Source organism: Mercenaria mercenaria, chromosome 18, assembly GCF_021730395.1.
Source record: "Mercenaria mercenaria strain notata chromosome 18, MADL_Memer_1, whole genome shotgun sequence".
In the NCBI taxonomy this organism is placed as follows: domain Eukaryota; kingdom Metazoa; phylum Mollusca; class Bivalvia; order Venerida; family Veneridae; genus Mercenaria; species Mercenaria mercenaria.
The window spans coordinates 45,246,500-45,261,598 of record NC_069378.1 but is presented as its reverse complement, the minus strand read 5'-3'; the positions used below and the strand labels follow the sequence as shown (position 1 = coordinate 45,261,598).

Sequence of the window (15,099 nt, the reverse complement as noted above, 5' to 3'; positions counted from 1 at the left end):
GTCACTTCTTCATTTTGTGTTTCACTCTGTTCAACACTGCTTACATCAATTTTCTCACTTTGTGTTGCACACTGTTTAACACAGCTTTCATCTTTTTTCTCACATTGTGTTGCACTCAGTTTAACACTACTTTTGTCTGTTTTCTCGTTTTGCGGTCCACACGGTATAAGACTGCTTTCGCCCTGGTTTTCACTTTTTGTTGCACTCAGATCAACAGGTCTTATATTGTCCATTTCATCATTTTGCATTATATCTTGTGTGACACTTAATTCATCCACTTTGTCATTTTGTGTTGCACTCTGTCTGTTACTGCTTTTATCCTTTTCATCAATTTGTGTTTCACTGTGTTTATCACTTCTTTCTTCTGTTTCATCATTTTGTGTTTTACTCTGTTTAATACTGTTTTCGTTCTCTATATCATATTGTGTTATTAGCTCACTATCAGATTGTGTCATTGTGGCCTCATCTGACCAATCACTCCATTCGTTTTCCATCTGAAAAAAGGTTATAATTGTCTGTTTATTATCAGTTCTTAGTTATTATTAAACTTTAATTATCAAGGTAGGTAAGCTTAAATCATATATTTTAACATGATTTATTTTACATATTTGTGTATTTAGAATTAAATAAATATTGCTGAAAATTGATAACAATGAATGTTCAATGGTCAAACTAAGACTCAAATAAATATCAGTTTTACTTTTATAAACTTTTGTATGTTTAAGTAGTAATTTAAACCTTACCTTTAATAACTTCCACCTTTTTTTACTAAAACATTCAGACAGAAGGAATTCCTAGACCATAATGTTCAACATTCCAGTGCAAAATACAAAATCTGCCACACACTTTAAATTTAATAGCCTGTTATCAACACCTAGTTATTGAAACAACAGTGGAAATTGACACCGCCTAAACAACCTATTATGGAATGTCTGCTTCTTGATACGCAAATGACATACGATCTTACTACCGGGGCATCAACCAGAATCTTCTATCTTGACATAGCATAATATGGCGGTTGCACTATTGTATTTTATTAGTAAGATTTAGGTTCTATCTTTATATAGCCTGTACTGGCAAAGATGGGTTAATTTGTTACATGTAGTAAACTGCTCTACTAAAACGAGCTATCTTCACATATCATGTTTTGGAAATTTTTTTTAACCTTCTAAAAACTTAAAATGCAGCCTGCCAAGAGCAGCTATAAGTGTATAGAATGTTTTGGTCAATTTCAAATAAGCTAAACTTACCTTGGTAACATGCTATGTAATGAAAGCTGTTTTTGGCATAACTCATTAATGGAGATCCTGACATGACTGGTTTGATATTGATTGATTTAATTAAGAAATAATTAAGATATAATGACGCAGATGTGTGCAAAATGTGCGCCTTGAAAAGCTTTACCTGAAAATGCCAAAAAGTGAAAATCGTTAAATGTGGTACATAGCACCTTCTGGCACTTACCCCTCGATTTTTGAGAGTTTTCTTTTTATTCATTCAATAAACTTAAATTAAACTATAACGAGTTCGTCTCTTCTGTAAATAAATCAAATAAACCAAACTAAAATTCAGTTTTTGTTTAAGAAAACAATTAAATGAAAAGTGTGAATACAGAAAAATCTCAAGTTACATATATTATGATTATCTCAAAACGTATTATTACTCTGTCAATGGCAAAAATAAATTATACAATGACAATGGGGTAAAATTAGAATGGATGTTTATATAATTATACGATCTATCGTATGTTTTATATGTATTCTGACATTGGCAAACGAAAAGAAAAAAGGAGTATGCACATACTATGAGACAAAAATCTATAACTTTTTCATTTGGTACTGATGAAAGGTCATGATGTTTGTCTTTATATTACAGATCTGTCTAGTCAGAAAAATAGAATTGTCTCTGCGGAGTAATCGTAGTGTATGCATCTTTCTCCATGCGACATAATGAAATTAATTATTTATCAAGCAGTCAGTAACAACAGTTACCCGTAAGGTTGTATGCCACTAAATCAGGATATTCTTAATTTGATATAAAGTCATCTACGTTGATAATGATATTTTGTCATTTTCTAGAATTAAAGATCCTCAAAGACTTATATTCCAGTATGCGATAGGGTCATGCAGATTAAGATAGACTACAACAAATACATACTCAAGCAAAGCAGTGCACATGTAAATAAATAACAATGAAACAAGGTTATACTTGTACTCTACATAGGCTTACGTTTAACGTGGCAGTGATCAACATTAGATATAGTCCTTTTAATTGTTTTTAATTGTGGTGTGGAATGGAAGCATGAATCTCATCTATTATACAAATGTAAGCACTGTTGTCGCATTTGTTAAACACATAATGCACCGCATTTTGGTGCATACTTGTTTTCTAATTATTCGTGCTGATTATTCTAGAGAATAATTTATGTTTATGATACTTAATAAAAACAGTCACGTCAGATTGGTAATTATTTTGTAGCTACAGATATAGGCGTGCACAATAATTGGATTGTAATGTTGGGAAAAAAATGTTTCTTTGTGCATTAGAACAGAATTTTTAGCTGATACTATAATATTACATACAACTGCAACCTTTATTGTATTTTTCAAAATAGAGGAACATGAATGATTTACTCTGCTGTGAGATTAATTTATACTAATTTACTTAAAGTTTAATGTGAACCAAGGTCTTCAACTTATCTTAATCACTCTCGACACCTCATTCCTAATTGAATCCATTGCCACGACGGTATGTGAGAAGAGAAGTTTAATTAAATCTTAACATTATAAAAAGTGTTAATTATGTTAATTTCAGTGTTAAAAAACAACTTGAATATGCACAATCAAATATAGATGCAACTTTGGATGAAATCATTCTCCAATAAAGCCTAGGCATTGCCGTCTTTCCACCACTCTTCATGATCAGTAAGCATGTTATGATATGAAACATCTTGGCACTTAACAATATTTAATTTACAGAAGACATAGTTTTAACTGTGTCACATTTTGAGGCCCGCATAGATATAAATGTTTCTCGCCAAAATTTTGCAAGTTAGGAGAATTTGTTTCACCTACAGTAAGAAATGGTTATAAGCTGATGTGAAATGTATTCACTGGTTTAACAAATACATTAATGTAACTCCCAGGACATTGTCGAGATCATTTCTGTTTTCTCACACGAAAATGCAGTAACAGAAATATGCAAAAATACATTACAAGTAAATGAACTTCCATGTAGTGCCTCAAAAATACAAATTCTATATGCCCCATGTCATTGAGTATATGAGAAACTCTTGTTTACTGTAATGGTAATTTGTTTATTTATCATGCTCAGTTAATGCATTTTCAATGTTGGAAAAAAGTCCGTTCAGTTCGTGTCTGATTGAATAAGGTGTCACTCATTCTGCAAAATAAGGTACATTAATATATAATGTGCACTGACGTTTTTATATACGAGCAGTTTTCATGTAACTATGAGGCACCACTGACGAATAGCGATTAACGGTCGTAAATATTTAGTGGCGGACGACTTAGATGGGAATTCAGACAGTGCACCGTCTGGTCATAGGTCACGTGATATCAACAACAATAGAAAAAAAAAACAGATGTAAAATTGCAATTTAGTCTTATAGTAGTTGATTTTCATTCTTGAAATGCTTATATTACGCCGATTTTAATAGTCATTTCTTGTGTGTCTTTTGACGGAGAGTCAAGGGAGGTAACTAAAGTAACAGATCCGTTGACGGAGCGTCAATGGAAGTGACTATAGTCACAGATTTAGATTAGGGTGGTGGATAGATATACGCATTAAAATCAATCCAATTGTGTACCCTCTGTTTGATCAATACGAATACCCATTACAATATTGGCAAATTTAACCTCAAAATCTTAACAATTTATAAATAAGTTGACTATAAATAAACGGCGTGTAATCGTATCAAATTACAGTTATGGTAATTATAGCAAAGAGTGGTTTATTCATGCTTCTTCAATATATATTTTTATTGTTGGAAAGAAATTCTTTCAGTGTGTTTGTGCCTATTTTTGAAAACAAATACTTGTTTTTGTTTCACTCTTGCAAAATAGATAATTATATTAAAATTATGTTAAATAAAATATATTGCGCCATTCTTTAACGTACGACTACAAACCATATTATTATTAAACACTTTAAAACTGGAAAGTTTATGATTAACGGTGAATAAATACTGTGTCTTAGGAATAAAGAACAGTTTAACAACTGTTATCACTGGGCTGGATACATGTATCACGGTAATAATTTTTAATATGTTGTCATTATACAGAAAATTATTTCCGATCAATTTGTTTTCAGAAATAGATTAATAAATTCTGTATTGAAAAGGAAAGTATGTAGTTTAAAGTTCGTGATATAACACATTTTTACATTGTACATGCAAATACAGTTTTGAAGGCGTCGAGCTCTTTAAGCAGAAAGATTTTCAGTACGTTTTGATATATACCTACCTATATAGGCCCTACTCATTGTATTAAAACAACAAATATGGTATAAACTGAAATCCAATGTACGAGATAATAAATTACCAGAAAAATAGATGAAAAAGTTAATGAGTAAAACGAACTTTTGTGTGTCAATAAAATGAAGTATTAAAAGATTGAATAACACAAACGTTAACACGTTTTGAGTATCGCATCTTGGGGAGTCTTTACTTTAACCAGATGTTTGTGCTCGAGAAGGGGAAATGTTTCATTTTTGTATAGTAAATAGCCAATCTTACAAAACAGCTGATGATAAAGTACGGTTATTAAGTAAAAATGTGCTTTTATTAACGACATTTTGTATCTTTTATTTCGATATTGCTATCTCGAAATGTATACAAGTAATATTCAAGTGTTCCCTACCATTTACCTAACATGTTCAAGGTTTGAGATAACATTATGATAAATTTTATAATGAAGCAAAAGAAAAGGTAGATATGATAGCTATGAAAAGCAATCGCGGGAAAGTCGTGACAGTACTGCTTTTAGCGCTGTGAAATCCGTTTATCCATATGAAACCTCGTTCATAGTATATTAACAAAGAATTCAGTTCTTACTTTATGTCATAGATCTATCTTGTCTAAAGTTATAACAATCCTGAACTTTTAAAAGATCATATTAAATACATTTTTCGTTTGCATAGTAGACTGGGGTTTCGGTAGATTTTACGTAATATTTACCCCGGGTCGTAAGATGAAATTCGTGCTGTAATTGACGTATAAAAATTACATTGATTTAGAATATTTATGCGGTAATTTATATCTTAATACATAAAACGAGATAACTATGTGCCCACTGGGACAGTCTAGTTTAATTTAGCGCAGTTGACAAAGGAAAAGGAATAAAATCAGATCATATAGAGCTTCGTTATGCAATTTAAAAGAAGAACATTTTGTGGAGGACTATCACAGTCTGCCATCCATATATTATTTCAGGCACTTGGTAGAATAATAAACCAGCCAGTTGACTTCCTGACACAAAAGAATTCTACACTGCAAGCGAGGGTTCAGATCTACAGTAATTCGAATTCAGCAACCTAAACCAGGCTTCTCAAGCACAAACGCAGTTGCATTTCGTTTTAAGGATATGTCTGCTCGCCGACGACTTTTTGAGTTCTTGAAGGGTCTAACACGGATTCATAAGGCTTTTTTAAAGTTGAAATGTAAAATTCTCCTTTACACTATCCTTACGCGGACACAATGTTAAGCTATTGGATTTTTGTCCTCTTACAGTGACTTTGACCATGCACAATGTGATATTGGTTGTGCACTCTGCATATCATCTAAGCAGGGTTAACAGTTGATGCTACTTTTATGCAATTTATTCTAACAGTGAGGAAGATATGGAGTGGATTCAAGTCTGAAATATTTGGCCTTTTTGATAGTGCGACCTTGACTTTGCACTGAGAGAAACGGGCCATGTGCTATGTACGTTGCATTGATGAGGTTAACAAGTAAAGCTAACTTGTCGAAAACCTTCCCAGCGGTTAATTGAGCGGCCGTAAAATTAAGCAATTTAACCATTGACATTCAAGTGTGCTCTTGACCTTGGAAGCCCACCCGCTTAGCTCAATAGGGAGAGCGCAGATCTATGGATCTCGGGGTCGTGAGTCCGAGCCCTGGGCGAGGCGTATGTTCTTTGTGACGATTTGATAAAAGACATTGTGTCTGAAATCATTCGTCCTCTACCTCTGATTCATGTGGGGAAGTTGGCAGTTACTTGCGGAGAACAGGTTTGTTTTGGTACAGAATCCAGAAACGCTGGTTAAGTCGACTGCCCGCCGTTACATAACTGAAAAACTGTTGAAAAATGGCGTTAAACCCCAAACAAACAAACAAACAAACAAACAAACTTGACCTTGGACATCGAACGGAAACGAATTTAATCAATAAAATCTGTAAAAAGACCTCATGACCTTGGACACAGTGATAGGGTTGTGCGCTTTGTACATCGTCTTGATTAGGTAAATAATTAATTGGTAGTTTTTTTGAAAACCTTCATAGCGGGTTAGAAGATATATAGTGGACACGAAATCAAGCTATTTGACGATTGACATCCAAGTATGACATTAACCTAGTAGCCTGGGTATTGCACTCTGCTACTCGACTTGGTGAGGTAAACAATAGATACTAGTTTTACATAAAATCTTTCAAATGGATCAGACATGATGTTAAGATTCTTGACCTTTGTCCTCAAATGATGACCTTTACCTTAGTCCTAGTGAATTCAACACATCGTCGTTGCCAGTTTTATTTTAGAAAGATATACTCAGAGGTTTAGAAGATAAAGAGCGGACACGAATTACGGATGCTTTACGAGACCATATTTTACATTTCTCTATTTAATCATAAATTGTTATAATAGTGCACACCTCATTATAGTGTGGTCTTTGCAGACAGGCTTGACTGTATATACTATATAGCAGTATGCTGTATAGACAAAAGTACATGATGTAGTGTTCCAGTAAATATGGCATAATACTAATTCTATAAGCAATTTTCAAGTTTTATATTTAATAATTTAATCGATTAATTTAAGATTATTCAATGAGCAGACATATTATCAATTAACAAAAGTATGACTCAATATTTTTCTAAATACAGGTGTCGATTTGTGTGCTCATCGGCATGTTATTGTTAATGTATAGATAAACATACAGATCCGAATCAGCAGAGGTAAGTGGTATTCACGTTGACCAATCCTTTGTGAGTCCTTCAAACACTAAGAGCTATCAGTTGCATCTTTTAAAATTTACCTCATTTGAAAAGGACGAACCTGTATTTTACCCCAAAAAATGTAAGTCATTTTCGAGAAGGTAAAGTGTTCCCGCGTCCGGATACTATAGCCAATCGCAAACGTAGAAACAAGTCACGTGAGGAAAGGACGTATAATAAATTTCATCGGCGTGCGAAAAAGACGTATTTGTAATAAAAACGCCATTTTGCACAAATTACATAGTTTTGAGTGTTTGTTAAAATAAAATGCAATAAATGAAGCTTTTTGGAATTCTTTTAAATCATATTCATGCAGCGGAATGGTGTTGTTTTTAAGATAGTGTTTGCACATACGTCTTTTTGATGCTGATTTTTTTTTCAAATTGTATACCTGTATTTGCATATACGCTGTTTTTGAATTTCGGTTTTTGTGTCTCCTGAAAAATTGGCATTTTGCAGGTACGTCCTTTTCGACTGAGGCCGACGATATTGTTTTTCAGTAAATATATTTTCTCAAAGTAACGTATAAATTTACACATTTATGTAGTTCCTTATGATGTCATTTTCTGTATCAACCTCATCTTGTTGCCGGTGTTCAGACCCTATATTTTGTTCACATGAGATAACTCCTGAAGCTATTTAAATTTTGTATAATTGTGTCCCTTTTCTTCTCAAAACAGATAATCAGAGCCAAGAATTATACTATAAATGAACTATTATCTAATACATGTATGAAGATTAGCTCCGGGCTGTCAGAAAATTTAATGGTCGGAAACCAGTTTTTACAACAACAGTTCGTCATCTCAATGCAAAAAGTGGATACCTCCATTGACTTAAAGAAGGACTTATTCACTTTTGAGCTTAGGTGACGAGTTGTTTTGTTAATCTTAGACGGAGGCGGTGGTCTAATGGTTAAGGTGTCGGCCGCTCAACAAGGGGGTGTGGGTTCGAGCCCCACTGGGGTCACGACCATGACTTCTCATATGACACCAGTACTGTTTTTTTCCAGGAAGCGGACTGAGAGTGGTTCAAATAAGCTTTAAGCTTTCATAACAATCGAGCTAAAACAAATTAGTATAAACTAATCTTAGACGCAATTCCGCTATCTAATTAACTTTGATTGAATTACATGGAACAAATTTAATACTTATTTTTAATTAAATATTTGATACCTTTCATAAATTACGTCCCTTCATACTAAATGAGAGTTTTTTTTTTTCTGTTAGCCAGAAATTTACTGGATATAGAGTTAAAAACTGATCGCTCGAAAACGAAAATGTGTAAGCAAAATGCTAGGGTTATCTATGGTTCGAAAAATAAAATATAAGGAAAATCTATATGCACAAACCCTTGAAGAATAATTATGTAATTTACCAAATACGCATATGTCATGTTACATCCGGCAAAAGTCTTTATATTATGTGTGTAGGATCGGGCTGTATAGAAATAATACAAAAATCACTTACAAGTTCAAGGTTAATCAAAAAAAAAAAAAAGAAAAAAATAGTAAAATTCTTAGGTTTTTGACCTCACCTATGCTTATTGTTGAGGTTGATGTTCATATGTTGAAATTATTATTATAACTTAACAAAGACAAAATTATACCAAACAGCTTTAATACTTTCAATTTAATCTTGCATCTTCTTCAGCAGTGTTTAATATTATATCTTCAACTCATAATATGTCACTATCAACTGTTAAATCTGAAGTCACTTTAAAAGCAAAGAACATGACTTTCAGAGTAAAAGACTTTGCTTTTATTTGAAAATCTGATTTTGAGCTTCACTCTTTTGATGATTTTGGTGTCAGATAATTTCTTTTAATGCAGTCTTAGAAGTATCCCTGAACGACGATACAAAATTCCAGCAAAACATGCATACCTTGTGCCAGTGACAACAGCAGTCCGACTGAGGGCTATAAACAGAAGCGTTGTCGCACAAAGTGATTTAGATTTTTTACTGAAATCTCTTTACATATTGTTTTGATTTTTTTTTTGTTGGATTTTGTAGGGTTTATTTACCGTGCTTTATTTAATCTCAGGCGGGTACCTTGGTAGAACCACCGGCCTTCCGTAAGCCAGCTGGATGACTTCCTCACATGAAGAATTCAACGTCCCGGGTGAGGCTCGAACCAACATTGCTGAGGGGCAAGTGATTTGAAGTCAGCGACCTTAACCACTCAGCCACGGAGGCCCCTCATCTATAATATTAAGTCATATAAATGGTGTTTTTTTATATTGATAAGTAGTTTAATATTTCGTTTGAAATGGCTTCTTAGTTTGTTTTACTTGAACGTCGGTTTTGTGAAGAGATTTTAAATGTACGAAGTTCTTACGTAACAGTTTCACTGCAATATAAAACATTTTTCTGTTTATAAATTATTAATTTGTAGCTAAATTATTTATTACAAAGCAAATTATTTTGAAGATGAAAGTTAAAATAAAAGTCCGGAGTAAGACTAGCTTCTAAAAAAACATGTGCGGTCTTATTAGCGTTTTTTATATTCACATCATTTATAACGGAACCCTTTTTAAAGCTTTAGATTAAGCTGACAGATAAATTGCTAATAGAATCAATGCCAAGATTACATGTTTTTTTTTTTTGCTATTGTTTCTTGTACATGTGATTAACGTAGTTGCAGTACTTAATTTATTGTACCCGCTGAAAATGATTATGATCACATGACAACGTCAATAAAGTCAGTATTTAAAGTGCACTCATTTGGTAACCTCTGTTTAGATTCTACTCAACGACAGCTGCATATAATCGAGAAGACCAGTTGAAACTTGTAATGTCAAACGATTTTCTCTGAATTATATTTTAGGTCAATATAAAGATGAGAGAAAAAACATTTTCAAACAACTGGACGTTTCAAATGAGGGAAAAAACCTCTTCAAGCAATCGGAAGTTTCAAATTCTCTGGTATAATCCTCCTCCTTTTTTAAGAGTATTTCGCACGGATACGATGCATTGTGGATTTGCAAAATGCAAGTACAGCAATTGTGATATGACATTTAGCAAACTAGAGGCAAATATTAGCCAAGCAGTTATATTTGACGGATATCGTATGCCACAGAATCTTACCTTTACACGTCCAAATGGTCAAATTTGGATTTTTGCACATCATGAACCCCCACGTGCATATCGTGCAAGTGAATGGTGGAACAAAATTGACTTATTTAACTGGACGATGACCTATAACAAGGATATTGCAGACATATTTCTACCTTATGGAGAAATTCTAAGACACAAACGTAACGTAATAAGGGACTTTAAATCCATTGCTCAAAATAAAAATAGAACACTATTGTTGGTAACGTCACATTGCCAAACGCGTTCAAAAAGACTAGAATACGTCAAAGTGTTGCAAAAATGTATTGATGTTGAGGTTTTGGGACTGTGTGGTAAAAACTGGAGCTGTGGACAGCGCTTAAGACATGGTGATAACTGCTTTCAGCTTTTAAATACTTTCAAATTTTATCTAGCATTTGAAAATTCCTTATGCCATCAATATTTTACAGAAAAATTTTACGAAAATTTCAGTTTTGATTCAATTATGTTGATACGTGGTGGGAGTCATGGCGAAGCAAGGCAACTTTTCCCCAAAGGAACACACATAGCAACAGATGATTTCAAGACTATAAAGGATCTTGGAAACTTCCTGAAGCACCTAAGTGTTGACAAATATGCCCACCTACTACAGAGGAAGAGTCAGTACTATTCTCCTGGGTATTTGAAAGTTTATCAAAGAGCGATGTGTAATATATGTAAAAGAATGAATTTCATGAACAAATATACAAAAATTATAACAAATATACAAAAGGAGGCATTTGGACTTCGCCCTTGCCATCAATCAAAAGATGTTACAAAAATTAGACGATTATATTGATGCATATATGTGAAATGAATATTTAACAAATTCTTTAATGATCAGATCGGTTAAAAAGATAAAAACGATACCAACTGTACGTAAATGCATTGAGCTTTGTGTAACTATCGACAACTATTGTCCAACAAACTCAGTAGTCATGCAATTTAGAATTTTATTTTATTTTGTTGGGTTTAAGTCGCACCGACACAATTATAGGTCATATGGCGACTTTCCAGCTTTGATTGTGGAGGAAGACCCCAGGTGCCCCTCCGTGCATTATTTCATCACGAGTGGGCACCTCGGTAGAAGCACCGACCTTCCGTAAGCCAACTGGATTGCTTCCTCGCATGAAGAATTCAACGCCCCGAGTGAGACTCCACCCCACATCGATAAGGACGTGCTATCTAGATGGAAGGCCCTGGATGTCATTAATTCGCATGAATAGTCGTATTGATGTTCTATTTGCCAATATTCATTATCTCAGTTTTGACATGAAGACGTTTGTTATCTTTACTTTTTTGTTGTGCGTTTGGGTTTACATGTGCTGAGCTAAAATGCACGTGTGTACATTTTCGAACATCCATATTTCCATATTGAGTGCTGTATTGGTGACTGCGTTCTTTGACTGTGGCTGTTCCTGTTGGGATTTTGCTGTTGTTTATTTCTTTTACATTTTTGTGAGAGATAAATGACACAAATGTTTCCAATAGCATAACAAGACTTGAAATATGAGGAAATGATTTTCAACAAAACGTTAGGGACTACGCAAGAATGTAGTCATTAAGACCTTAGAATTATCCAAAATTAATCACATATATTGTGTCTACCAAGTCCTAATTTGGACATAATCAAATCCGTACAGAAACTTTTTTAAAACTTCCTATGGGATTTTGGCCCAGATAAAGAGAAATGTTATAACGCAGACATATGGATATGGTGGTATTAGAATGGTTAATTTAGAAACATTCATGTTAGCTTTGACAGTTACATGGATTAGAAGATTCAACAGTAATTCAAAGTGCTTCAATTTTCATGAAGCAGAATATCCATTCTTAATAACATTTACAAAATACGGAGGTGATTATATATAATATAATAAACTGAATAAGGTCAGTATAAGAGTTTCTGGAATGATGTTGTACATGGGTACATACAGCTGAGCTCTCGGCGACCAAAGAAATGGATATATTTTATGCATCAACAGCGTGGCTTTAAAATCGATAGAACACGTTTCTACTACCCCAGATTTTAAATAAAAATGGAGTGATCTTGTTTAATGACTTTTAGATAGGAACGGCAACTTAATGTCTTTTAACAATTTCATGGAGAAATGTAATACACACTTATTTCCTGCATTATCAAGACTTTTAGTCTTTATTTGGGTGAATTAGAGGGTCCTTAGATATTTCAGATTTCCACACTATGCAATAAACTAAGGAAGAAACCCCACTTTAACCGTTTATAATGAAGGTCATAAATCATGTTAATACCAGGAAAAAAGGGAACTTAATTTGATTTGTTTTTTAAAGTTTAGATATGCATACAAATTTCCCTTTGTTGTTAAAAATGACCCAAAACTACAATTGTCCCAGTTCAAAATAAAGCTTAATATACAAACCTCCTGTTACAAAAAAAATGGGATAAAGAAAGATGTGCTTTTTTGTCATACTGAGATAGAAACATTTATTTGCTAATTGTCAAGTTTCAGAGGTTATTAAGAAATTGACTAAATATGTTTGCCCAAATGTCATTAACGACTGGTCAACAACAGACATCTTGTTAAGGAACAAGTATTTAAGGATTGCATTTAATGAATGTAATAATGATTGCTAAAGTCAACATATATCAGTGTAAAATGAAGAATTTAGTTCCCAATCTGCAAATATTTAGAAATAGTTTTAAGCTTCTGTTAAGGACAGAGAGACTAAGTTTGAATCTAAATGTTTTGAATTCATGTCAGTAGTAAGCAATGAACAATCTTAAAAATGTGTAATGATCAATCTTAAGATGTGTCTCTAAGCCCAATCCCTTCAGCATTTGTTGAAATACTGTATTTCCATCATGTAGGAGTTTAACGTATTCTTCTGTGTTTTCCTTTTCTTCTTTCTTTTTCCTTGTTTTCTTCTTGGCCTGACTGAACATCATATGGTCATTTTTCATCCATAATATTTTTCCCTCAGTTTTTTTTTGTTTGTTTCTTTGTCTTTATTCGTTTTTGTTCTCACTCTGTGAAAGCACAGGAAACGTAATTTACATTGCAAGCGGTAAGAAGTCCGTATGAGTTGTTTCCCTTATTAGCTAAAATCCATTACAAGAAACATACTTGCTGACAGTATCTGTTAATAAACTATCGTATTTTCTTCTCTTGAATATGAGTACCAAATACTAGTTATCCCTTGCAAAATCTCGTTGTTTTCCGCCTCATTATTGCAAGATTGTATAGTTCCTTTCCATTTTAAAATTAATTTCTTCTTATAAAGTTTAATACCAACTGTTTTGATTTCCTTGTCTTATCCATTTTTTTACGTTTTTCGAAATGGCAAGGAAATATTAATATAAAAATTTATGATCAGCGTAAAAATATAATTCAGTAATATAATAGCTTTTATTCAAGACTAAGTAGAACATGACCTAGTAAATTGTAGGTATTTCGATAGAAAGAGTTTATTATTTACCTTGATAGAGCGTTAGTATATAGAAATTAAGTACATTCTTTACTATAATATAATAATAGACTATACTCGTACTTTTATTGTTTTATCTCGTTCTTGCTACACTTCTTGCATATTAATTATGTATGATGAATTTATGAACTATAGAAACATCCCAAATAAACGGGGTTACCCACAAGGGGCCCTAAAATAGAAAAAAAGAGGGCCTGAGAACATTTATTACTTCCAGTATAAATTATCTGTTTCCTTTTTTAGTCTTTCCTAAGATATTGTCCAGTTTCTAGGCTGGAAGTTCTGACATGAAGATCGTTGGCTCGAGTCCTACTAGGATCACGAAACACCTTCCAATATATCATCAGTACCTAGTCTGCTTAGAGTAAGGATTTAGTCTTTATTCTCTTTACATCGTGGAACTGTAACCGAAATAGTCCATCATGCAACGAAGGTAGTGTTGTACATTAAACAATATTGCTTTATATAGGATTACGAAATACCTTCCAAAATATCATCAACAGTGAGACTGCTTAGAGTAACGATTTAGTCTTTATTGTGTTTACATCGTGGGACTGTAACCGAAATAGTCCATCATGCAACGAATATAAATGCTGTACATTAAAATACTGCTTTATATGTTAAAGTGAATAGTATCTAAAAGTATCATGTTTCCTTTGCCGTTAAATATATCAATGTTTATGTGTCGATTTTTACTTGAATAGCTGATAAAAGCTTATGTGAAACCAATATTCGAATCTTTTTGATAATGAATTTTTGATAAAAAGTAATAATTTGACATTATCTGATATATCGAACCAAACAATAAATGTTGCTTTGAACAAACTGTCCCAATTATTGATTATCATTTAAATATATTTATTCATTTTTTATGTAATCTAATTATATTTAGTTTCATCCATTCAATATCTAAACTAAGATTATAGAGAAACTGATTTAACATTCATGTCAATATAACATTTTACTTCCTAGTAACAAAATGTGTAATTAAAAAAAATACACTAAATTTTTACTTGGTTCTTTGATATAGTTTTTCTTTTAAATGTTTACAGTATTCAAATCTTTTGTCCTAAACAAATTTAGCAAGCTGTACACATTCTTTCGAAACATTAGTGGCCTAAATATAAACAGATGTTTTCCGACGTTCTTCGCATTTGCAAACGTTGTCGGCCGGTTTGAAACCCTACGCTGTATGTGTAATTATGTTAAGTCATGGAGATACCTAGATAGATTGGTAAAGGCCGTTGGTACAAATTACAATGAAAGATTGGAAAATATCTAAATGACATAAAATAATGGCATGTGATAGCTGAT

At 32.9% G+C, this 15,099-nt stretch overlaps 1 protein-coding gene across 2 annotated transcripts; it reads left to right on the top strand.

The window, feature by feature from the left end:
- The first annotated feature begins 3,968 nt into the window (after window positions 1-3,968).
- On the top strand, window positions 3,969-14,647 carry LOC128550450 (glycoprotein 3-alpha-L-fucosyltransferase A-like). Of its 2 annotated transcripts, XM_053529525.1 has the most exons (3): window positions 3,969-4,271; window positions 5,453-7,192; window positions 10,055-14,647. In XM_053529525.1, exon 3 carries the CDS (start codon window positions 10,067-10,069, stop codon window positions 11,117-11,119), a length of 1,053 nt encoding a protein of 350 aa, XP_053385500.1. In that variant the 5' UTR covers window positions 3,969-4,271; window positions 5,453-7,192; window positions 10,055-10,066; the 3' UTR covers window positions 11,120-14,647. The 2 variants fall into 2 exon arrangements, with proteins under 2 accessions (XP_053385500.1, XP_053385501.1); XM_053529526.1 differs by lacking the exon at window positions 5,453-7,192.
- Window positions 14,648-15,099: the final 452 nt, after the last annotated feature.